The sequence below is a fragment of the Nerophis ophidion genome, linkage group LG25, assembly GCF_033978795.1.
Source record: "Nerophis ophidion isolate RoL-2023_Sa linkage group LG25, RoL_Noph_v1.0, whole genome shotgun sequence".
Classification (NCBI taxonomy): Eukaryota; Metazoa; Chordata; class Actinopteri; order Syngnathiformes; family Syngnathidae; genus Nerophis; species Nerophis ophidion.
In genome coordinates this window covers 36922257-36949913 of record NC_084635.1, presented here as the reverse complement: position 1 = coordinate 36949913, position 27657 = coordinate 36922257, and the positions used below count along the sequence as shown (strand labels likewise).

The 27657-nt window shown below is 39.6% G+C and overlaps 1 protein-coding gene across 1 annotated transcript; it reads left to right on the top strand.

Annotated features, from left to right (window-relative positions):
• Window positions 1-438: 438 nt before the first annotated feature.
• On the top strand, window positions 439-27062 carry LOC133542997 (high-affinity choline transporter 1-like). The gene is made up of 9 exons (XM_061887338.1): window positions 439-489; window positions 787-986; window positions 3940-4053; window positions 11366-11521; window positions 11610-11758; window positions 16799-16942; window positions 19775-19928; window positions 21929-22146; window positions 25703-27062. The coding sequence occupies exons 2-9, from the start codon at window positions 803-805 to the stop codon at window positions 26375-26377; spliced, it is 1794 nt and encodes a 597-aa protein (XP_061743322.1). The 5' UTR covers window positions 439-489; window positions 787-802; the 3' UTR covers window positions 26378-27062.
• The last annotated feature ends 595 nt before the right edge of the window (window positions 27063-27657 follow it).

Here is a 27657-nt window from a genome sequence, read left to right as displayed (position 1 = left end):
GAACAAAATGTCCTCCACAATCCGTGACGTCACACGCATGAGTCATCATACTGCAACATTTCAGCACATACTTGGGCGGGAAATTTAAAATTGCAATTTGGTAAAGTAAAAAGGCCGTATTGGCATGTGTTGCAATGTTAATATTTCATCATTGATATATAAACTATCAGACTGCGTGGTCGCTAGTAGTGGCTTTCAGTAGGTCTTTAAACTTTAATTTTTCATGTGTGGCCCTCATTGGAAAAAGTTTGGACACCCCTGGTGTAAAGGTATCATTGCAAGGCGGGGCATTCACTTCCTTTGACGTATGTTACCGTCCTCTCTCTGACATAACCCCCCCCCCCCAACACACACACACACACACACACACACACTTGGAGGGGGGGGAGCGCCACCAAAGTCCCCGGCAGACTCTCCACATTGTCTCACTGGCGCTCCACGCAGTCTCTCCCACGGAAACGTCGGCACATGTTTCTAGACGCTCCTCAGGTACGTTGGGAAAGACTTTTAAGCTTTTTGTCGAACTATTTACCCTTTTTTTTTTGCAAGTCTAACGTGGGCGCGGAAGTCACTTCTCGCGCGTAATTACGCACGGATTTGGTACATTACTAAATAACGCAAACCACCGCTCTTTTATTTCTAATAACTTCTTGTCAAGTGTAAAGTCTTGTTTTATATGTTTTATAAAACATATAAATGTATTGTCGTAATTGTGACATATTGTCCCTCATTTGGTGTCTTTTTGATGAAGTTGTTGTTGACACACATGCGCGCGCACCCACGCAGGTGCACCGGCGCGGCCATGACCATCCACGTGGAAGGACTGGTGGCCATCGCGGTCTTTTACCTGCTCATCCTCTTCGTGGGCATCTGGGCGGCGTGGAAGAACAAACACTCCGGAGAGGCGGAGGGCACGGACCGCAGTGAGAGCATCATGGTGGGCGGCAGAGACATCGGCCTGTTCGTCGGGGGATTCACTATGACGGGTGACGTGGATTACATACATTTTATTTAATTATTCACACACAAATACATTTGTATTTACTTTCACTTTCACTTGTGAGATGACGTGTTTTGGTTTGGATGGACGCCGGCGGCCAGTTCATTAGGTACACCGGCGCAGCAATTCTCTACAAACTTCTAAAGCCGAGCTCGTTAAAATAAATGTTTATGTTTTTGTAAAATATCATTTCTGGTTGCTTGTCGTTGGCAATAATAAAATAGCACCGCTGTAAACATTGACATCCGTGCCATTACGGTTTAGTTAAGTTCTATAAATTATAAGCGATTCTAAAATACATTTTCTGACTATAGTGACGTCCTCCACCCCCCCCCCCAAGTTGTCCCGTTTGTGCTGCAAAACTAGTTTGTCCTTTTTATGTTATTAACATTATTTAATTTGTTTATTAATGTGTTATTATTCACAATCCCATGAAAACTATTTTGTTATTAATGTTACTTAATGTGGCCCTGCGGTGAGGTGGCGACTTGTCCAGGGTGTACCCCGCCTTCCGCCCGATTGTAGCTGAGATAGGCGCCAGCGCCCCCCGCGACCCCAAAAGGGAATAAGCGGTAGAAAATGGATGGATGGATGTTACTTAATGTGTGTTATTAATGTGTTATTATTCACAGTCAAACCCATTACATGAAAACATTTGTTATGTTATTAATGTTGTTTAATTAATGTATTAAAGTTTTAGTTCACAATCACATGAAAACAATTATTTTATTAATGTTATTTAACGTGTGTTATTAATGTTATTATTCACAATCACAAGAAAACTATTTTGTTATTAATGTTACTCAGTGTGTTATTAATGTGTTATTATTCACAGTCAAACCCATTACATGAAATAATTTGTTATGTTATTAACGTTATTTAATCAAATTATTAACATTTTATTGTTTACAATCACACGAAAACTATTATTTTATTAATGTTATTTAATGTGTGTTATTAATGTGTTATTCACAATCAAAAGAAAACTATTTTGTTATTAATGTTACTTAGTGTGTGTTATTAATGTGTTATTATTCACAGTCAAACCCCATTACATTAAAACATTTGTTATGTTATTAACGTTATTTAATTAATTTATTAACATTTTATTGTTTACAATCACACGAAAACTATTATTTTATTAATGTTATTTAATGTGTGTTATTAATGTTATTATTCACAATCACAAGAAAACTATTTTGTTATTAATATTACTTAGTGTGTTATTAATGTGTTATTATTCACAGTCAAACCCCATTACAGGAAATCATTTGTTATGTTATTAATGTTATTTGATTAATTTATTAACATTTTATTGTTCACAATCACATGAAAACAATTATTTTACTAATGTTATTTAACGTGTGTTATTAATGTGTTATTATTCACAATCACAAGAAAACTATTTTGTTATTAATGTTACTTAGTGTGTGTTATTAATGTGTTATTATCCACAATCAGCCCCATTACATGCACACTTTTTTATGTTAATGAGGTTATTTAATTTGTTTATTAACGTGTTATTATTCACAATCACATGAAAAATATTTTGTCATTAATGTTATTTAATGTGTGTTATTAATGTGTTATTAGTCACAATAAGCACCATTACATGAAAACTATTTTATGTTAACGTTATTTAATTTGTTTATTAACATGTTATTATTCACAATCTCATGAAAACTATTTAGTTGTTATTGTTACTTAATGTGTGTTGTTAATGTGTTATTATTCACAATCAGCCCCATTACATGAAAGCTATTTGATGTTATTAACGTTATTTGATTTGTTTATTAACATATTATTCACAATCACATTAAAACTATTTTGTTATTGTTTTTGGTGTGTGTTATTAATGTGTTATTATACACAATAAGCACCATTATATGAAAACTATCTTATGTTATGAACTTTATTTAATTTGTTTATTAATGTGTTATTAGTCACAATCACATGAAAACTATGTTGTTATTAATGTTATTTAATGTGTTATTAATGTGTTATTATTCACAATCAGCCCCGTTGCATAAATACTATTTTATGATAACATTATTTCATTTGTTTATTAACGTGTAATTATTCACAATCGAATGAAAACCAATTTGTTATTGTTATTTATTGTGTGTTATTATTCACAATCAGCCCCATTGCATGAAAACTATTTTATGTTAACATTATTTAATGTGTTTATAAATGTGTTATTATTCACATCACATGAAATCTGTTTTGTTACTATTGTTGCTTAATGTGTGTTGTTTAATGTGTTATTAGTCACAATATGAAAACTATTTTATGATATGAACATTATTTAATTTGTTTATTAATGTGTTATTAGTCACAATCCCATGAAAACTATGTTGTTATTAATGTTATTTAATGTGTGTTATTAATGTGTTATTATTCACAATCAGCCCCATTACATGAAAACTATTTTAATTTATGAACATTATTTAATTTGTTTATCTACGTGTTATATTTCACAATCGCATGAAAACTTTTATTAACATTATTTAATGTGTGTTATCATTCACAATCAGCCCCATTACATAAACTTTTTTATGTTATGAACATTATTTCATTTGTTTATTAACACGTTATCATTCACAATCGCATACAAACTTTTGTTATTTGTGCTACTTAATGTGTGTTATGAACGTGTTATTATTCACCATCAGCCCCAAAGATGACGTCACTAGTCAGCAGTCATAAAATGTGTTCTAAAATCATTTCAAAGCCGTAACAACACACATGGAAATGTTTACAGCGCTGCATTTGAATACTCGTTAGGGCAAAAGGGGGCCGACTTGACACATTTGCTGTTTGTAGCTCGTTAGGTGTACCTAATGGAGTGGCCCCACGCCAAGCTAATAATAAAACATGATGATATTCATGATTGAAAATGTGCTTACCGTGTTGCCCTTTTTGAAATGTGATTGCAGCCACTTGGGTGGGAGGAGGATACATTAATGGCACCGCTGAGTATGTTTATCTCCCGGACTACGGCTTGGCTTGGGCACAAGCCCCCTTTGGATACGCCCTCAGTCTCGTGGTTGGTGAGTGACGCTCCGCTGTAGCTCGATGTCATCCTCGCATGTAGCCCGATGTCGTCCTCGCATGTGTGTCGTCCTCGCCACCGCATCTTGAAGGGAAAACATCAATATAAGACACACTTCCTTGTGCTCCACACAATACGTATTGTATATTATTTGGTGTACATGCCCACAGTGTCACATGTGTTACTGTGTGCAGGCCCAGAGTATACAAATGATACAAAAATTATTTAAAAAAAAAATTCTAACAACACTATGCTAACATGCTAACAACAGCATGCTTACAGTTAGCATGAGTGCAACACTAAAATATACAATACTGAGGTGCAAACCTGCTAGATTAGCCAAAACTGCTTGAATGCTAACATGCTAACTGTAACATGCCTGAAGTACCCAAATATGACTGAGGTGCACACCTACAAAATTAGCTAAAGAAAAAGAGAGCGTGCTAACAGTAACATGCATCAAGTACCGAAAATATATTACTCTCAGGTGTGTACCTGAAGAATGTGTTTAAAAAGCTAGCATGCTAACGATAGCATGCATCGAGTATCAAAAAATAGATGGTGTATATATATATAAAATTAGCTTAAAAAAATAAAAAAATCGAGCATACTAATGTTAGCTCGACTGCTAAAATGCTAACTGTAACACGCATCAAGTACCCAAATATGACTGAGGTGTAAGCCTACAAAATTAGCTAAAGAAAAAGCGAGCGTGCTAACAGTACCAAAAATATATAACACTGAGGTGTGTACCTGAAGAATGTGTTTATAATGCTAGCATGCTAACGTTAGCATGCGTCAAGTATCAAAAAATAGATGAAGTGTCTATCTACAAAATTAGCTTAAAAAATAAATAAAAATCGAACATACTAATCATAGCTCGAATGCTAAAATGCTAACTGTAACACGCGTGAAGTACCCAAATATGACTGAGGTGCACACCTACAAAATTAGCTAAAGAAAAAGAGAGCATGCTAACAGTAAAATGCATCAAGTAACGAAAATATATTACTCTCAGGTGTGTACCTGAAGAATGTTTTTAAAAAGCTAGCATGCTAACATTAGCATGCATTGAGTATCAAAAAATAGATGGTGTATATATATAAAATTAGCTTAAAAAAATAAAAAAATCGAGCATACTAATGTTAGCTCGACTGCTAAAATGCTAACTGTAACACGCGTCAAGTACCCAAATATGACTGAGGTGTACACATACAAAATTAGCTAAAGAAAAAGCGAGCGTGCTAACAGGTAACATGCGTCAAGTACCGAAAATACATTACTCTCAGGTGTGTACCTGAAGAATATGTTTGTAATGCTAGCATCCTAACGTTAGCATGCATCAAGTATCAAAAAATAGATGGAGTGTCTATCTACAAAATTAACTTTAAAAAAAAAAATTTAAAACGAACATACTAATGTTAGCTGGAATGCTAAAATGCTAACTGTAACACGCGTGAAGTACCCAAATATGACTGAGGTGCACACCTACAAAATTAGCTACAGAAAAAGCGAGCGTGCTAACTGGTAACATGTGTTAAGTACCGAAAATATATAACACTGAGGTGTGTAACTGAAGAATGTGTTTAAAATGCTAGCATGCTAATGTTAGCATGCGTCAAGTATAAAAAAATAGATGGTGTATATAACAAAATTAGCTTAAAAAAAAAAAAATCGAGCATACTTAATGTTAGCTCGACTGCTAAAATGCTAACTGTAACACGCGTCAAGTACCCAAATATGACTGAGGTGTACACCTGCAAAATTAGCTAAAGAAAAAGCGAGCGTGCTAACAGTACCAAAAATATATAACACTGAGGTGTGTACCTGAAGAATATGTTTGTAATGCTAGCATGCTAACGTTAGCATGCATCAAGTGTCAAAAAATAGATGAAGTGTCTATCTACAAAATTAACTTTAAAAAAAAAAAAAAGAAAACGAACATACTAATGTTAGCTCGAATGCTAAAATGCTAACTGTAACACGCGTCAAGTACCCAAATATGACTGGGGTGCACACCTACAAAATTATCTACAGAAAAAGCGAGCGTGCTAACAGGTAACATGTGTTAAGTACCGAAAATATATAACACTGAGGTGTGTAACTGAAGAATGTGTTTAAAATGCTAGCATGCTAATGTTAGCATGCATCAAGTACCTAAATATGACTGAGGTGTATATCTACAAAATTAGCTAAAAAGCGAGCAAACGAATGTTAGCATGCTTAAAGGCATCATCTGTCAAGTAAGAAGATATATGACACTGAGGTATATACCTGCTAAATTAGCTAAAAAAGCTAGAATGCTAAAACACAAACTGCAACATGCATCAAGTACCAACATATTACTCTGAGGTTTGTACCTGACGAATGTGTTTAAAATGCTAGCATGCTAATGTTAGCATACATCAAGTACCAAAACATGACTGAAAAGTAAAAACAAAAATAGCTAAAAAAAAAAAGCTTGCAAACTAATGTTAGCATGCTAACAGGCATCATCCGTCAAGTAACAAGATATATGACACTGAGGTGTATACCAGTTATATTAGCTAAAAATGCTAAAATGCTAGTTGCAACATGCATCAGGTAACAAAATATATTACTCTGAGGTGTGTACCTGAAGAATGTGTTTAAAATGCTGGCATGCTAATGTTAGCATACATCAAGTACCAAAACATGACTAAGGTGTAGATACAAAATTAGCTAAAAAAAAAAAAAAAAAAAAAAAAGCTAGCGTTAGCATGCTAACATTCGTCAAGTAAAAAAAATATTTGATGCTGAGGTGTATATCTGCAAAACGAGGAAAAAAAAGATAACATGTTTTTCAGGTTCAAACACTGATGACATCTATTAAACAAGACAAGAAGCAAGGAATCAGACAGAGGCAGAATTATATTTGGCTCAATGAGGAGAAACGCGTACAACCTGTACCCTTGTACAGTGTCACCACGCTCTGACCAAAGATTGTACACATCCTCTTATATTTGGACTTTCCCTGATTACATGACAACAGCTGTTTCTAAAGGGACCGCGGTCATAAACCGCCATCGCTTTTGATTACAAAACAGTTCAAAGAAAAAGTAGGTTCAAAGAAAAGGTTGTAAAAGAGTTCAAAGAAAAGGTGCCTGGAGGAGAGTCGGGCCCTGCTTCTTCTCCGCTTTGGAGAGGAAGCGGGACAAAATCTCTCTGTGGATTACAATACATCAAAGAAACAGAACCCCTTCATGTTGCTCCCCATCCTACACGGTGGAGTTTTACAAGCCTTCTTCTTGGTAGGATCAAAGACAGCTTTTGTCCTCTCGCAGTGCGAGCTGAACTTAATGTAACACAAAGTTGTGTGATAACTTAGATACAATTATTCTGACAATCCTTAAGATTGTGCGTTAAAGGGTGTCCAAATTACAAATGCAGCCTGGCGATGTCTTCAAATTGGCCCGTGAGACGTCACGAGTCTAATAAAAAATATTGCATTCGCATATTGCTTGTATCTTTTGTCCATTTTAAAAGTACTAAAATGTTGACAGTTCTATTTTTGTCACCATTTAATAAACTCCTGTCTTTTCTGGTCAATGACCTTTTATCATGCAACTAATAACCCCTGAGTAGAATGCATTTATACGACCCAATGCAAACAACCTTCCTTAGTCATGGTGGAAAAAAAAAATAATCTAACTAACTAAGACAAAATGTCAACATAAATGTGCACTGAACTTTGTGGATTTTATTTAAAAAAAACATAAAAAATTCTAAAAAAAACAACAACACATCTATTGCAAAGCATGATGGGAAAAATGCACAATAATACCCACACTGACCCATTTTTGGCATACTGTCTCTCCTGGTCAATGACCTTTTATCATGCTACAAACAACCCCATGTGTAGAATTGATTTATATTATCCAATGCAAACAACCTTCCCTAGTCATGGTGCAAAAAAAATAATCTAACTAAGACAAAACATCAACAGATATGTTCGCTGAACTTTATAAAAAATGTCCATTCACCATAAAAATTCAAAATTATACCCACATATCTATTGCAAAGCATGATGGGAAAAATGCTAAACACTCCCCACACTTACCCATTTTTGGCGCATTTTCTTTCCTGGTCAATAACCTTTTATCATACTACAAAAAAAAAATGCGTAGAATTTATTTATATTACCCAATGCAAACAACCTTCCCTAGTCATGGTGCAAAAAATAAGTAAAATCTAACTCAGACAAAACGTCAAGTGAAATATTCACCGAATTTTGTGGATGTTATAAAAACACATCCATTCACCATAAAAATTCTAAATTACACCCACATATGTATTGCAAAGCATGATGGGAAAAATGTAAAACACTCCCCACATTTGCCCATTTTTGGTGCATGGTCTTCCCTGGTCAATGACCTTTTATCATGCTTCAAACAACTCCATGCGCAGAATTGTTTTAGATTACCTAATGCAAACAACCTTCCCTAGTCATGGTGCCAAAAAAAAAAGAATAAATCCAACTAAGACAAAACGTCAACAGAAATGTTCACCGAACTTTGTGGGTATTATAAAAAAAACATCCATTCGCCATAAAAATTCTAAATTACATCCACATATGTATTGCAAAGCATGATGGGAAAAATGTAAAACACTCCCCACACTTACCCATTTTTGGTGCATGGTCTCTCCTGGTCAATGACCTTTTATGATGCTACAAACTACTCCATGAGCAGAATTGATTTAAATTACCCAATACAAATAACCTTCCCTAGTCATGGTGGAAAAATAAAAAAATCTAACTAAGACAAAACATCAACAGAAATGTTCACTGAACTTTGTGGGTATTATAAAAAAAACCATCCATTCGCCATAAAAATTCAAAATTACACCCACATATGTATTGCAAAGCATGATGAGAAACATGTAAAACACTCCCCACACTTACCCATTTTTGGTGCATGGTCTCTCCTGGTCAATGACCTTTTATGATGCTACAAACTACTCCATGAGCAGAATTGATTTAAATTACCCAATACAAATAACCTTCCCTAGTCATGGTGGAAAAATAAAAAAATCTAACTAAGATAAAACATCAACAGAAATGTTCACTGAACTTTGTGTGTACTATAAAAAATGTCCATTCACCATAAAAATTCAAAATTATACCCACATATCTATTGCAAAGCATGATGGGAAAAATGTTAAACACTCCCCACACTTACCCATTTTTGGTGCATGGTCTCTCCTGGTCAATGACCTTTTATGATGCTACAAACTACTCCATGAGCAGAATTGATTTAAATTACCCAATACAAATAACCTTCCCTAGTCATGGTGGAAAAATAAAAAAATCTAACTAAGATAAAACATCAACAGAAATGTTCACTGAACTTTGTGTGTACTATAAAAAATGTCCATTCACCATAAAAATTCAAAATTATACCCACATATCTATTGCAAAGCATGATGGGAAAAATGCTAAACACTCCCCATATTTACCCATTTTTGGTGCATGGTCTTTCCTGGTCAATGACCTTTTATCATACTACAAACTTCTCCATGAGCAGAATTGATGTATATTACCCAATGCAAATAACCTTCCCTAGTCATGGTGGAAAAATAAAAAAATAAAAAAATCTAACTAAGACAAAACATCAACAGAAATATTCACTGAACTTTGTGGATATTATAAAAAAAAACTTTCATTTACCATTAAAATTCTGAAAAAGGCCCACACATCTATTGCAAAGCATGATGGGAAAAATGCACAATAATACCCACACTGACCCCTTTTTGGCACACTGTCTTTCCTGGTCAATGCTACAATCTTCCCCATGCGTATAATTGATTTATATTACCCAATGCAAACAACCTTCCCTAGTCATGGTGCAAGAAAAAAAAAAAATCTAACTAAGACAAAACATCAACAGAAATGTTCACTGAACTTTGTGGGTATTATAAAAAACGTCCATTCACCATAAAAATTAAAAATTACACACACATATCTATTGCAAAGCATGATGGGGAAAATGCCAAACACTCCCTACATGTATTCATTGTTGGTGCATGGTCTGTCTTGTTTCAAAACCTTTTATCATGCTACAAACTACTCCATGAGCAGAATTGATTTATATTACCCAATGCAAATAACCTTCCCTAGTCATGGTGGAAAAATAAAAAATAAAAAAATCCAACTAAGACAAAACGTCAACAGAAATGTTCACCGAACTTTGTGGGTATTATAAAAAAACATCCATTCGCCATAAAAATTCTAAATTACACCCACATATCTATTGCAAAGCATGATGGGAAAAATGCTAAACACTCCCTACACCTATTCATTTTTGGTGCATGGTCTTTCTTGTTCCAAGACCTTTGATCATGCTACAAAGAACCCCATGCGCAGAATTGATGTATATTACCTAATGCAAACAACCTTCCCTAGTCATGGTGCAAAAGCATGATGGGAAAAATGTAAAACACTCCCCACACTTACCCATTTTTGATGCATGGTCTTTCCTGGTCAATGACCTTTTATCATGCTACAAACTACTCCATGCGCAGAATTTATTTATATTACCCAATACAAATAACCTTCCCTAGTCATGGTGGGAAAAAAAATCTAACTAAGACAAAACATCAACAGAAATGTTCACTGAACTTTGTGGGTAATATAAAAAAACGTCCATTCGCCATAAAAATTCAAAATTACACCCACATATGTATTGCAAAGCATGATGAGAAAAATGTAAAACACTCCCCACATTTACCATTTTTGGTGCATGGTCGTTCCTGGTCAATGATCTTTTATCATGCTACAAACTACCCCATGCGTAGAATTTATGTATATTACCCAATACAAATAACCTTCCCTAGTCATGGTGGAAAAATAAAAAATAAAAAAATCTAACTAGAACAAAACATTAACAGAAATGTTCACTGAACTTTGTGGGTATTATAAAAAAACGTCCATTCACCATAAAAATTCAAAATTACACCCCCATATGTATTGCAAAGCATGATGGGAAAAATGCAAATAACACATCTCCCCAACCCGGAGATGGCACTCCACCCTTGGACCATGGGCTCGGACTTGGAGGTGCTGATTCTCATCCCGGTCTCTTCACACTCGGCTGCGAACCGATCCAGTGAGAGCTGAAGATCCTGGTCAGATGAAGCCATCAGGACCACATCATCTGCAGAAAGCAGAGACCTAATCCTGCGGTCACCAAACCAGAACCCTCAACACCTTGACCACACCTAGAAATTCTGTCCATAAAAGACAGAAATATTTGTTCTATTGAAATAATGAAGAAGACATTTTTGTCATTCAGGCGGACTGTTCTTCGCCAAGCCCATGCGCTCCCGAGGTTACGTCACCATGCTGGATCCTTTCCAGCAGATGTACGGCAAACGCATGGGCGGCCTCCTCTTCATACCCGCTTTGATGGGCGAGATCTTCTGGTCCGCCGCCATCTTGTCCGCTCTCGGTAGGTTGTTTTATTTTCATTTTCACCGTCTGCGTGCCACCCCGGGAAAATGATGAACTGCGAGTGATGTCATCCCTGCGCCCCCCAGGTGCCACGCTCAGCGTCATCGTGGACATCAACATCAAAATGTCGGTGGTCCTCTCGGCCCTCATCGCCATCTTCTACACGCTGGTGGGCGGACTTTACTCGGTGGCGTACACGGACGTGGTGCAGCTCTTCTGCATCTTTGTGGGCCTGGTAGGTCCAACTCTTGGTTTTATTGTGGCTGAAGCATGGCCACTCACAATATATTTAACATCGTGATAGATGGCGACATGACTCTTGTCTTACAAACCCCGTTTCCATAGGAGTTGGGAAATTGTGTTAGATGTAAATATAAACAGAATACAATGATTTGCAAATCCTTTTCAAGCCATATTCAGTTGAATATGCTACAAAGACAACATATTTGATGTTCAAACTCATAAACTATTTTTTTTTTTGCCAAATAATAATTAACTTAGAATTTCATGGCTGCAACATGTGCCAAAGTAGTTGGGAAAGGGCATGTTCACCACTGTGTTACATCACCTTTTCTTTTAACAACACTCAATAAACGTTTGGGAACTGAGGAAACTAATTGTTGAAGCTTTGAAAGTGGAATTCTTTCCCATTCTTGTTTTATGTAGAGCTTCAGTCCTTCAACAGTCCGGGGTCTCCGCTGTCCTATTTTACGCTTCATAATGCACCACACATTTTCCATGGGAAAAAGGTCTGGACTGCAGGCGGGCCAGGAAAGTACCCGCACTCTTTTACTACGAAGCTGAATGTGGCTTGGCATTGTCTTGCTGAAATAAGCAGGGGCGTCCATGAAAAAGACGGGGCTTAGATGGCAGCATATGTTGTTCCAAAACCTGTATGTACCTTTCAGCATTAATGGTGCCTTCACAGATGTGTAAGTTACCCATGCCTTGGGCACTAATACACCCCCATACCATCACACATGCTGGCTTTTCAACTTTGCGTCGATAACAGTCTGGATGGTTCGCTTCCCCTTTGGTCTAGATGACACAATGTCGAATATTTCCAAAATCAATTTTTTGAAATGTGGACTCGTCAGACCACAGAACACTTTTCCACTTTGCATCAGTCCATCTTAGATGATCTCAGGCACAGAGAAGCCAGCGGCGTTTCTGGATGTTGTTGATAAATGGATTTCGCTTTTTACATAGTAGAGCTTTAACTTGCACTTACAGATGTAGCGACAAACTGTATTTAGTGACAGTGGTTTTCTGAAGTGTTCCTAAGCCCATGTGGTGATATCCTTTAGAGATTGATGTCGGTTTTTGATACAGTGCCGTCTGAGGGATCGAAGGTCACGGTCATTTAATGTTGGTTTCCGGCCATGCTGCTTACGTGGAGTGATTTCTCCAGATTCTCTGAACCTTTTGATGATATTATGGAGCGTAGATGTTGAAATCCCTAAATTTCTTGCAATGTCACTTTGAGAAAGGTTGTTCTTAAACTGTTTGACTATTTGCTCACACAGTTGTGGACAAAGGGGTGTACCTCGCCCCATCCTTTCTTGTGAAAGACTGAGCATTTTTTGGGAAGCTGCTTTTATAGCCAATCATGGCACCCACCTGTTCCCAATTAGCCTGCACACCTGTGGGATGTTCCAAATAAGTGTTTGATGAGCATTCCTCAACTTTATCAGTATTTATTGCCACCTTTCCCAACTTCTTTGTCACATGTTGCTAGCATGAAATTCTAAAGTTAATGATTATTTGCAAAAAAAAATGTTTATGAGTTTGAACATCAAATATGTTGTCTTTGTAGCATATTCAACTGAATATGGCTTGAAAAGGATTTGCAAATCATTGTATTCTGTTTATATTTACATCTAACACAATTTCCCAACTCATATGGAAACGGTAATAGAAGGCGACATGACTCTTGTCTAACATTAAACATGAAGAAAACGGCAACAATGTATCTTGTAAACAAATATAAAAAGTCATCCTTTCCAAACATAACGGATAATAAGTAAACAATACAAAATGTTAGTGAATATCGTTGCCCGGGTGTCATTTTAGACCCAACACCTAGCTTTAAAAAACATATCAAACAGATGTGCCAGAGTCTTAAATACGATATAAAAACCTTCAAATGTCTCAGGAATTCATTAACACCACCAGGTGTGAATGAATGTTGAGTCCCACTTCTCTGGGAGCGCTTTAGAAAAGCGCGATATAAATCTAAGTTATTATTATTATTATTATTATTAACACTGAAGCCAGCTCAAACTTACTTTAGTGCAATGACTGTGTCTCGTTTTTATTATTGTATATGGTCGCAGGCGAGCAAAATGACACTGAGGCCATTGGAAACTTTGCACAAACAGTCGCTCAAAATCCTCGACCAAAAACCACAACACCAACATCACTGTTTAGTTCTCCCAAAAAATAGATTGTTAAATTGAGCTAGCATTTAAAGACTAGCATCAATTCTAAATAACTCTGCACCAGCGCCGCTTAAGCATTTTGTCCAGTTTACATCCGCTGTGACAACTAGGAACGCACGAGCCTCCACCAGGGGGCAGTGTAGCATACTTAGATGTCAAAACATCTTTTGCACAATCAGCCTTTTCATATAAAGCCATAAAGAAATGGAACAACCTCACAACAAACTTGAAAAGTTCAACAGATTACTCTTCATTCACAATTGAAGTTAAAAAGTGGCTTTGGAGCAATCGAAGCTGCTCACACGGTCAATAAGGTGGCCACTACTTAATGTGTATTATATTTATCCATGAGAGCATTTTTTTTTGTGTAAATTGTGAGGTGTGTGTGTTAAAATCGTGGTTGTTTCTACAAATGATGAAAGACGTGAACAAGAGCATGTATTAACTTTATGTGATGATGTAAATGAGGTGTGGTTGTATTGTATATTAAGTATGTGTACATGAGAGGGCATTTTATGACTTTTCTTAATTTGATTACATGCTATGGTATGATTTTATTGTCATCATTTTAGTATCCCTTTAATTTAGGTAGCCAGGGACTGCGGATGGAAATGAGCTATGTAGCTATAATCTGGTACACAACATATCTGTCTTTGAGCTCAATGTTTCTGTCCCTTCAAATAAAGACTAAACTAATAGGAATAGGGATGTGTATGTATACTACCGACGTAATTATGACACACGCATGAAAATCAGCTAAGAATAATGACAAATAAGGAAGCAACACCACACAAAAGTGTGCAACAACAGTATTTCCTACTCAAAGGTTCCCGTGTCAGTTTGAAGTGAACGCACTTTACTCACGGCCGCGTTTTATTAGCCGTCCTCCTAGCGATCCATTAGTCAACAGGCCAGTATTAATCCTCTCATGAAAAATGGAGGTGATAAAATAATCCATAAAGTAGCTTTGAAGCGAGATGGCACCCGCTGTGACTGATGGTGTCTGATTAGCGTCTGACGTCACTCCATTGCGTCTCATTAAAACCGATGTTGCTGAGTTAGTTCTGTCGCTCGTGCATTATACTTGCTCACCGATGTCTTTTTATTTATATAATACACGCACACACACGCACACACACACACACACACTGACACACACACATACATGGGTTGCTGTTAACACTCAATAGGGTTTCTGGCCCGCCACTCAGATATGTCCATGTGCAACATAAACAGAAATAACAATTCCAATGTTTACAAAATAAACAGGGGCGTCCATGAAAAAGACGGCGCTTAGATGACAGCATATGTTGTTCCAAAACCTGTATGTACCTTTCAGCATTAATGGTGCCTTCACAGATGTGTAAGTTACCCATGTCTTGGGCACTAATGCACCCCCATACCATCACACATGCTGGCTTTTACACTTTGCGTCGATAACAGTCTGGATGGTTCGCTTCCCCTTTGGTCCAGATGACACGAGGTCGAATAGTTCCAAAATCAGTTTTTTGAAATGTGGACCCGTCAGACCACAGAACACTTTTCCACTTTGCATCAGTCCATCTTAGATGATCTCGGGCACAGAGAAGCAAGCGGCGTTTCTGGATGTTGTTGATAAATAACAATTCCAATGTTTACAAAATGCACAGCCACATAACATGCTAATTGATGGTAGTGATTTATAAGATATATTTAATATGATGTAAAATGTCTTTGTTTTGCACATGCATGCCATATATCAGGCAATTACTTTGACTTGGGGGGCCAAATTTAGAGAATAAAAATGGGCTCGGACCCCGGGCAGCTATTAGGACATGGGCGATTATTTGCCCAAGGGCGTTTACTTGGTAATATACGGTATATGTATGTATATATATATATATATATATATATATATATATATATATATACTTATATATATATATATATGTGTGTATATATGTATACATATATATATATATATACATATATATATATGTATTTATATACATATATATATATATATGCATATATATATATGTGTGTATATATGTATATATATATATATATATATACATATGTATATATTTATATATATATATATATACACACACATATATGTATAAATATGTACACATATATATATATATACACACACATATATGTATAAATATGTACATATATATATACATATACCGTATATTACCAAGTAAACGCCCTTGGGCAAATAACTACCCATGTCCTAATAGCTGCCCGGGGTCTGAGCCCATTTTGTGAATTAAACGCCTCTTCCTAATAATGGACCATGTATAACTGTACACCACAACTGATGGACGGGAATACTTTAAGGGGGAAGAAGAACAGAAAGTTTGACTTAAAGGTCAAGCTAGCGGTTGTGAAGTATGCGGAGCAGAATTCTGGTTTGGCAGCAGCCAGGCAGTTTCACATTGACCCAAAACGTGTACGCGAATGGAAACAAAAAAAAGGGAGCACTACTATCTCAGTCGGCAATCTATGGAAAACGGGCTCGCTTACCTGGCGGAGGTAAAGAAGAAAGTGAGCGACGAGCTTGATGCTAATTTGTGTCAGTGGATACATCACCTTTGTGGACTGAACCACCTTGTGTCCCGCAAAATGATCTGCATTAAGGCCAAGGAGTTGTATGCCACCGCGAGTGACACGAGAGACACCGGGGTGGTGTTTGCTGCAACGAGTGGCTGGTAATTCAATGAAATACGGTAGACCCAGTAAGAGTACCAATAAATATCGATAAGGGTATCGTATCGATAAAATCCTCATGATCCACATCTGTAACGAGGAATGTGCTAACTTGCATATATTGCACTTGTTCGCAGTGGATCAGCGTTCCATTCGCTCTGACCAACCCGGCCGTGTCAGACATCACGGTGACGGCGGTGCAGGAAGTGTACCAGTCGCCATGGAGAGGCAGCATCAACAAGACTGACACCTGGGTCTGGATCGACAATTTTTGCCTGCTGGTACTCTGATCTCTCTCTCTTCTCTAATTGTTTTTAATCAAATAATAACGACATTGTTGGATGTTGGAATTTTGCTGCTGGTTTACTTGGAGTTAAAGGGGAATTGCACTTATTTTTGGAATTTTGCCTATCGTTCACAATCATTATGAGAGACAAGAAGACAAAAACATTAATTAACTTTTTTTTATAACATATAAAAAGTGTCCCGTTCTTCGTGACAAGCAATCCATTTAAAGGGAGCAATCAATTAATTCTATCTCTTTAATCACTTTAAAAATGCATTCAAAAACTGTCAACAATACTTCATTGACGTTCTCTAATCTGTGTAATAACCAGGCTGTAGCGACATTGTTATCGTAAGAAACAACACTGAGGGACTATTTTTCTAGCGCAGTAACACAACGGCGTACTTCGGTATTAGCCGTAAAAGCTAGATACGGAAAGAGATGTGTTTTTAGAGTTTGTAATGCACAACACAACGCGGTAAGACACCAATCTGTACTGACTGAAAAACATGAACAATCATATTACAGTATCCGTAAAGTGTTATTTCATGTTTTGTTTGTACACAGCTAGCTGGACAGTGTACATGGTTGTAATAACAGGCATGATATAAAGTGTAACTCACTAGTTGGACAGTTGTGCGTTTGGTCCAGCAGCCCGGGGACCTTTTTTTCCCTGTTTATTTGGGTAAGCACTCCATTTATGTCCAAATAGCATGGCTTCAAATTCCAAATTTTTCCGCTTGGAGTCACTTTCACCTTACTCTCTACTTACTATCTACCCTACATCCGTCTTCTCCAACATCTCATTCTTCATTTGTGCTCGCTTCTAGAAGAAGGGAAGTGAATTATATTTATATAGCACTTTTCTCCTAAGACCTAGACAAACATTAATTGTTCCACACAGTAGCTCAGTTACAATGATGGAAAGGATAAATAGACTAAATATAGCGATATAAAATGATATTTACATAATATATGTACAGTATATTGTATATACTGACATATTATATTATGTACAATATACTGTATAACAATTACCATGTACAATATTACAGTTTATCTTGTGACTCAAAGCGCTTTACATAAATCAAACCAGTAGTGGGTGGCGCTGGGTGCAGGTGGGTAAAGTGTCTTGCCCGAGGACACAACAGCAGTGACGAGGATGGCATAAGCGGGGATCGGACCTGGAACCCTCAAGTTGCTGGCACGGCCACTCTGGGGCGGTATAGCTCGGTTGGTACAGCAGCCGTGCCAGCAACTTGAGGATTCCAGGTCCGATCCCCGCTTACGCCATCCTCGTCATTGCCGTTGTGTCCTTGGGCAAGACACTTTACCCACCTGCTCCCAGTGCCACCCACACTGGTTTAAATGTAACTTAGATATTGGGTTTCACTATGTGAAGCGCTTTGAGTCGCTAGAGAAAAGCGCTATATAAATATAATTCACTTCACTTCACTGAGCTATACCGCCCCAAGTAGTTCCTCCTCATTATTTTCAGCTTCAAAAAGGTCCTCCTCATTATATTCAGCTTCAAAAAGGTTGTGAATCCTCATTTGTCCCAAAATATTCGTCTTCGTTGTTTGTTACCGAATCCAGAAGTGGGACACACATTTGTTGCCAGAAGTCAAACGTGCACTGCAATGGAAACGGAAATAATTGCGCCAAAGAATTAGTTCCGGCATTGATTAAAATGACCAAAATGGGGTAAATAGTATACATATTACATATTGTTATGAACATGTCTGTTACTACATTATGTATACAGTGTGTATATAAAATGTTGATGGAGGGTTTTGAAGTTGTTTTAGAGGCTACACTGGTGACCCCCATTAGCCGCATCTTTAAAATCCATCCATCTTCTTCCGTTTATCCGAGGTCGGGTCGCGGGGGCAGCAGCCTAAGCAGGGAACCCCAGACTTCCCTTTCCCCAGCCACTTTGTCTAGTTCTTCCCGGGGGATCCCGAGGCGTTCCCAGGCCAGCCGGGAGACATAGTCTTCCCAACGTGTCCTGGGTCTTCCCCGTGGCCTCCTACCGGTTGGACGTGCCCTAAACACCTCCCTAGGGAGGCGTTCGGGTGGCATCCTGACCAGATGCCCGAACCACCTCATCTGGCTCCTCTCCATGTGGAGGAGCAGCGGCTTTACTTTGAGTTCCTCCCGGATGGCAGAGCTTCTCACCCTATCTCTAAGGGAGAGACCCAAACTCATTTGGGCCGCTTGTACCCGTGATCTTATCCTTTCGGTCATGACCCAAAGCTCATGACCATAGGTGAGGACGGGAACGTACATCGACCGGTAAATTGAGAGCTTTGCCTTCCGGCTCAGCTCCTTCTTCACCACAACGGATCGGTACAACGTCCGCATTACTGAAGACGCCGCACCGATCCGCCTGTCGATCTCACCATCCACTCTTCCCTCACTCGTGAACAAGACTCCGAGGTACTTGAACTCCTCCACTTGGGGCAGGGTCTCCTCCCCAACCCGGAGATGGCACTCCACCCTTTTCGGGCGAGAACCATGGACTCGGACTTGGAGGTGCTGATTCTCATTCCGGTCGCTTCACACTCGGCTGGGAACCGATCCAGTGAGAGCTGGAGATCCCGGTCAGATGAAGCCATCAGGACCACATCATCTGCAAAAAGCAGAGACCTAATCCTGCGGCCACCAAACCGGAACCCCTCAACGCCTTGACTGCGCCTAGAAATTCTGTCCATAAAAGTTATGAACAGAATCATCTTTAAAATAAAAAATAAAAATGTCTCTCTGTGAACGACAGGTAAAAAGTGAAGTTCCCCTTTAAGATTCTTGGTGTGTGTTTTGCCTCCAGATGCTCGGAGGCATTCCCTGGCAGGTGTACTTCCAAAGAGTCCTGTCCTCGTCCTCCGCCACCTACGCACAAGTCCTCTCCTTCCTGGCGGCCTTCGGCTGCCTGGTCATGGCCGTCCCCTCCGTCCTCATCGGAGCCATCGGGGCCTCCACAGGTGAGGAGGATCCTGCGCCCGCCAGCTTGTGTGCGTCGCTCAGCACGCATGGTAGATCTGAGAGAGCCGAGTAAATAGCAGCTGCTTCACCTCATTCATTAAGGAGCAGCGCCGGCTTTTAAATATTACATCAGACGCAGGCCAGGGACCAAATTACATGGATCACCAGCGTTCTCACCGTAGTGTTGGTATGTGCACACCTCAAAGCCCTCAGTTTGGCACGTCCTCGTTCAATAACACACCAAGTATCTGTTTGAAGCCGTGCCAAGACTTTTAAACTGTAAAATAATCTTAACATATGTTCAAATGGGGTGGCCCCATAAAATATTAGCCGATATTGATATCGTACAAGCCCTGTTTCCATATGAGTTGGGAAATTGTGTTAGATGTAAATATAAACAGAATACAATGATTTGCAAATCCCTTTCAACCCATATTCAGTTGAATATGCTACAAAGACAACATTTTGTTGCAAATAATAATTAACTTAGAATTTCATGGCTGCAACACGTGCCAAAGTAGTTGGGAAAGGGCATGTTCACCACTGTGTTACATCACCTTTTCTTTTAACAACACTCAATAAACGTTTGGGAACTGAGGAAACTAATTGTTGAAGCTTTGAAAGTGGAATTCTTTCCCATTCGTGTTTTATGTAGAGCTTCAGTCCTTCAACAGTCCGGGGTCTCCGCTGTCCTATTTTACGCTTCATAATGCGTCACATGTTTTCAATGGGAGACAGGTCTGGACTGCAGGCGGGCCAGGAAAGTACACGCACTCTTTTACTACGAAGCCACGCTGTTGTAACACGTGCTGAATGTGGCTTGGCATTGTTTTGCTGAAATAAGCAGGGGCGTCCATGAAAAAGACGGCGCTTAGACGGCAGCATATGTTGTTCCAAAACCTGTATGTACCTCTCAGCATTAATGGTGCCTTCACAGATGTGTAAGTTACCCATGCCTTGGGCACTAATACACCCCCATACCATCACACATGCTGGCTTGTCAACTTTGTGTCGATAACAGTCTGGATGGTTCGCTTCCCTTTAAGTCCGGATGACACAATGTCAAATATTTCCAAAAACATTTCGAAATGTGGACTCGTCAGACCACAGAACACTTTTCCACTTTGCATCAGTCCATCTTAGATGATCTCGGGCCGAGAGAAGCCGGCAGCGTTTCTGGATGTTGTTGATAAATGGATTTCGCTTTGCATAGTAGAGCTTTAACTTGCACTTACAGATGTAGCGACCGACTGTATTTAATGACAGCGGTTTTCTGAACTGTTCCTGAGCCCATGTGGTGATATCCTTTAGAGTTTGATGTCGGTTTTTGATACAGTGCCGTCTGAGGGATGGAAGGTCACGGTCATTCAATGTTGGTTTCCGGCCATGCCGCTTACGTGGAGTGATTTCTCCAGATTCTCTGAACCTTTTGATGATATTATGGAGCGTAGATGTTGAAATCCCTAAATTTCTTGCAATGTCACTTTGAGAAAGGTTGTTCTTAAACTGTTTGACTATTTGCTCAAGCAGTTGTGGACAAAGGGGTGTACCTCGCCCCATCCTTTCTTGTGAAAGACTGAGCATTTTGTGGGAAGCTGTTTTTATAGCCAATCATGGCACCCACCTGTTCCCAGTTAGCCTGCACACCTGTGGGATGTTCCAAATAAGTGTTTGATGAGCATTCCTCAACTTTATCAGTATTTATTGCCACCTTTCCCAACTTCTTTGTCACGTGTTGCTGGCATCAAATTCTAAAGTTAATGATTATTTGCAAAAAAAAAAAAATGTTAATGAGTTTGAACATCAAATATGTTGTCTTTGTAGCATATTCAACTGAATATGGCTTGAAAAGGATTTGCAAATCATTGTATTCTGTTTATATTTACATCTAACACAATTTCCCAACTCATATGGAAACAGGGTTTGTATATTGTCCAACCCTAACTTGTTAATCGCAGTCATTAATTTGTAATTCTGCTCCTTGGTCTTCCTCATCCAGACTGGAACCAAACCACCTATGGGGCCATTCCTCCGAAGGACAAGGAGCAGGCGGACATGATCCTTCCCATCGTTCTCCAGCACCTCTGCCCGCCGTTTGTCTCCTTTTTCGGCCTGGGCGCCGTCTCCGCCGCCGTCATGTCGTCCGCCGACTCCTCCATCCTGTCGGCCAGCTCCATGTTTGCCAGGAACATCTACCAGCTGGCCTTCAGACAGTCGGTCAGTGCTTGTTGACCTTCCCCGCTGGGGGGTTCTTTCTTCTAAAGCAGGGTCGGGAACCTTCTTGGCTGAGAGAGCCAAGAAGCCAAATATTTTAAAATGTATTTACGTAAGAGCCATATCATTTTTTTTTAACACTAAACGCGTGCATTTTTAAGTAAGACCAACATTTCTAGAGTATAATAGCTTTGATTGATTGATTGATTGAGACTTTTATTAGTAGATTGCACAGTACAGTACATATTCTGTACAATTGACCACTAAATGGTAACACCCCAATAAGTTTTTCAACTTGTTTAAGTCGGGGTCTCTTATTCTTTGTAATAACATTGTTATTCTGAAGTTAACTGTGGAGGTGGCGTGGCCTGCGGGCCTGCAGCGAAGCAGGGTGTTGCCAGGATCGGCCTCAAAATCAGCGACAGGTGCGTAGATGGCCCACCTGGGCCTTGTTATCTAACCACCTGATATAAGCAGCAGCCGGTAGGAGAGACGGGGTTGGGGCTGGAGCCAGAGCGAGAACGAAAGAGAAAAAGACAATTGCTGGAAAGCAACTGAGAGACTTATTGAAAAATAAAACAATATTGTAACCCTGAAACAGTCTCTCATGTCGGTGCTTGGTGGTCTGAAGAACCCCCAGGAGGTCAAGCCCCACACTAACCAATAATAAATAAATTACTTCTTACCATTACCGCAACTTCTTGAACAGGTGCGGTAGAAAACATATGGATGGATTAAAAATGCATGAGAATGCTTTATATTTTGGACGTTATTTTTAACACTTTGAGTACAAGTGGAATTAAAGCTGCAAGCAGCGATGGACAGGACCGCTTTGGCTGCGACCCAAGCCCAGATAAGCGGTAGAAGATGGATGGATGGATTATTACACAGAGAAAAAGTAGTATACACATGTGTTATACATCAGTCTCATAGTAATAACAGTTGTAAAGTGGCTTGGGCATTTTATAAGAACGCCTTGGTGCCGCCATTTTGAGACTCTAATGCATGGTGAATGTAATGCAGTTGTTGTATGGAAGTGGGAATAGCAAACTTCCTGTTGATTTTAGTTGGGGGCGGTCAGTGTATGAAATATAGGTCTCAGTGAGACCTACATTGCGGTTTTTGTTTCATTCGTGTATGACAGTCCTACAGTTTTGTCTGAGCAGAAAGCCGCCATTTTGTGACAACAGCAGCAGCGCAATGGTTTTATGCGGGCTCATAAAATCCAAACCAGGGTAATAATTTAAACACTTTCTTTAACTATTAATCAGAAGGGTTCAATCTCTCTTCTGTGCTTATTTGAAGCCGAAATGACAAACGGCCTCAGAGGAGATAATGTTTGAAAAACAGCTAAATTTTTTAACCAACTTTTGTATTGAAGTGGGAATAGCAAACTTCCTGTTGATTTTAGTTGGGGGCGGTCAGTGTATGAAATATAGGTCTCAGTGAGACCTATATTGCGGTTTTTGTTTCATTCGTGTATGACAGTCCTACAGTTTTGTCTGAGCAGAAAGCCGCCATTTTGTGACAACAGCAGCAGCGCAATGGTTTTATGCGGGCTCATAAAATCCAAACCAGGGTAATAATTTAAACACTTTCTTTAACTATTAATCAGAAGGGTTCAATCTCTCTTCTGTGCTTATTTGAAGCCGAAATGACAAACGGCCTCAGAGGAGATAATGTTTGAAAAACAGCTAAATTTTTTAACCAACTTTTGTATTGAAGTGGGAATAGCAAACTTCCTGTTGATTTTAGTTGGGGGCGGTCAGTGTATGAAATATAGGTCTCAGTGAGACCTATATTGCGGTTTTTGTTTCATTCGTGTATGACAGTCCTACAGTTTTGTCTGAGCAGAAAGCCGCCATTTTGTGACAACAGCAGCAGCGCAATGGTTTTATGCGGGCTCATAAAATCCAAACCAGGGTAATAATTTAAACACTTTCTTTAACTATTAATCAGAAGGGTTCAATCTCTCTTCTGTGCTTATTTGAAGCCGAAATGACAAACGGCCTCAGAGGAGATAATGTTTGAAAAACAGCTAAATTTTTTAACCAACTTTTGTATTGAAGTGGGAATAGCAAACTTCCTGTTGATTTTAGTTGGGGGCGGTCAGTGTATGAAATATAGGTCTCAGTGAGACCTACATTAGGGTTTTTGTTTCATGTGTGTATGACAGTCCTAAAGTTTTGTCTGGGCAAAAAGCCGCCATTTTGTGACAACAGCAGCGCAATGGTTCTTTGCGGGCTCATAAAATCCAAACCGGGGTAATAATTTAAACACTTTCTTTAACTATTAATCATAAGGGTTCAATCTCTCTTCTGTGCTTATTTGAAGCCGAAACGACAACCGGCCTAAGAGGAGATAATGTTTGAAAAGCAGCGTCATTTTTTAGCCAACTTTTGTATTGAAGTGGGAATAGCAAATGTCCTGTTGATTTTAGTTGGGGGCGGTCAGTGTATGAAATATAGGTCTCAGTGAGACCTACATTGGGGTTTTTGATTCATGTGTGTATGACAGTCCTACAGTTTTGTCTGAGCAGAAAGCCACCATTTTGTGACAACAGCAGCAGCGCAATGGTTTTATACGGCCTCATAAAATCCAAACCGGGGTAGTAATTTAAACACTTTCTTTAACTATTAATCAGAAGGGTTCAATCTCTCTTCTGTGCTTATTTGAAGCCGAAACGACAAACGGCCTCAGAGGAGATAATGTTTGAAAAACAGCGACATTTTTTAGCCAACTTTTGTATTGAAGTGGGAATAGCAAACTTCCCGTTGATTTTAGTTGGGGGCGGTCAGTGTGTGAAATATAGGTCTCAGTGAGACCTACATTGGGGTTTTTGTTTCATGTGTGTATGACAGTCCTACAGTTTTGTCTGAGCAGAAAGCCGCCATTTTGTGACAACAGCAGCAGCACAATGGTTTTATGCGGGCTCATAAAATCCAAACCGGGGTGGTAATTTAAACACTTTCTTTAACTATTAATCAGAAGGGTTCAATCTCTCTTCTGTGCTTATTTGAAGCCGAAGCGACAAACGGCCTCAGGGTAGACAATGTTTGAAAAACAGCGACATTTTTTAACCAACTTTTGTATTGAAGTGGGAATAGCAAACTTCCTATTGATTTTAGCCGGGGGGTTTCAGTGAATGAAATATAGGTCTAACTGAGACCTACATAGTGTTTCATGTTTCTATGACATTCCTACAGGAAGTTACAGATAGTTTTGTCTGTGTTTTATTCTTAGGGGGCGCTAAAGCGCAATTTTGAGTTTTGGGGTTTGGTTTTTTGATTAGATCGCAATTTTTTCTAGTCCTGGTGTGTGTGTCATAGAGGCGGCGGTATAATAAGAAAGAATAATAATAATAATAAAACCTTATAAATTCAATAAAAGGACATCGGTCCCTAATTATTCATTACTTATCGTGTTAAGCAATGTCAGCTCAGATTCGGCCGAGAACCAGATGCGGTCTTTAAAAGAGCCACACCTGGCTCGCGAGCCCTAGGTTCCCAACCCCTGTTCTAAAGTCTCCGCCTCCTCCCTTTCTCTCGCCCCCTCCCAGGCGTCGGATCGTGAGATCGTGTGGGTGATGCGCATCACCATCTTCGTGTTCGGCGGCCTGGCCACGGTGATGGCGCTGGTCACTGGCACGGTTTACGGACTGTGGTACCTGAGCTCCGACCTGGTCTACGTCATCATCTTCCCTCAGCTCCTCAGCGTGCTCTTCGTCAAAGGCACCAACACGTACGGCTCGGTGGCCGCCTACTTCTTCGGCATGGTGCTGCGCATCGGCGGAGGCGAGCCCTACCTGCAGCTGCCGCCTTTCATTCACTACCCGGGCTGGACCACGGAGCAGCGCAAGCATCACATCACGGGAGAAATGGAGGACGTGGTCATCCAGAAGTTCCCGTTCAAGACGGCCTCCATGCTGGCCTCCTTTCTCGGCAACGTGGCCTTCTCCTACCTGGCCAAGTACCTCTTCGAGAGCGGCAAGCTGTCCCACAAGTACGACTTTCTGGACGCCGTGGTGTCCAAGCACAGCGGCGAGATCATGGACAAGACCACGCTGGTGACCCGGGGCAACAACATCGGGCTGTCGGAGATGGCGCCCGTCAAGCCCCGGCTGAGCGTGACCCTGGCGGCCGCCTTCACGCGCCGCGACACGCTGCCCACGGAGACGGTGGAGGAGGAGGAGGAGGAGTCAAGCCCGGACTCCTCCCATCACGATGAAGAATGAAGACAAAAATAACAACTCGGGGTGGGATTTTTAAGGTGACCCAATTCTGGTCATGCTGTCAATCAAAGACGACGAGCCAAAGTCCTCTCACCGACCGCGAGGGACAACGCGGACTGGAATAACGTCTTTCTTACTCATTTAGCAGGAAGTTGTGCGACTGGACTTTTTTCTTCTTCACTAAGAACTTTAACAACGGCGTCATGTAGTTCAACAACACCCGGGGCCGCACGAAGATCACAAGCGGTGCGGAGATCCCGCGGAATAAACCTTCGATTTAGCCAGTGGCCGCCTGACAACATGGCGGCTGTGCTGCACTAAAACACAACGTAGAAATACTCCTGAAAATACTTCGTGGATAAATACATGGTTTTTTGCACGTGTGGATTTTGGCACGGTTCCGACGCCAAATGGGGGCAGTCAGTCGTGTCCGACTTACTGCCGGCAATGTGGACTAGAACCTACTACCATACAGATGATACAGTACTGACTAGAACCTACTACCGTACAGATGATACAGTACTGACTAGAACCTACTACCGTACAGATGATACAGTACTGACTAGAACCTACTACCGTACAGATGATACAGTACTGACTAGAACCTACTACAGTACAGATGATACAGTACTGACTAGAATCTAGCACAGTACAGATGATACAGTACTGACTAGAACCTACTACCATACAGATGATACAGTACTGACTAGAACCTACTACCGTACAGATGATACAGTACTGACTAGAACCTACTACCATACAGATGATACAGTACTGACTAGAACCTACTACCGTACAGATGATACAATACTGACTAGAACCTACTACCGTACAGATGATACAGTACTGACTAGAACCTACTACCGTACAGATGATACAGTACTGACTAGAACCTACTACCGTACAGATGATACAGTACTGACTAGAACCTACTACCGTACAGATGATACAGTACTGACTAGAACCTACTACAGTACAGATGATACAGTACTGACTAGAACCTACTACCGTACAGATGATACAGTACTGACTAGAACCTACTACCGTACAGATGATACAGTACTGACTAGAACCTACTACCGTACAGATGATACAGTACTGACTAGAACCTACTACCGTACAGATGATACAGTACTGACTGACTCAAACCTGGTAGAGTACTGATGATACAATACTGACTAGAATCTAGTACAGTACTGATGATACGATACTGACTAGAACCTACTACACTACTGATGATACAATACTGACTAGAATCTAGTACAGTACTGATGATACAATAC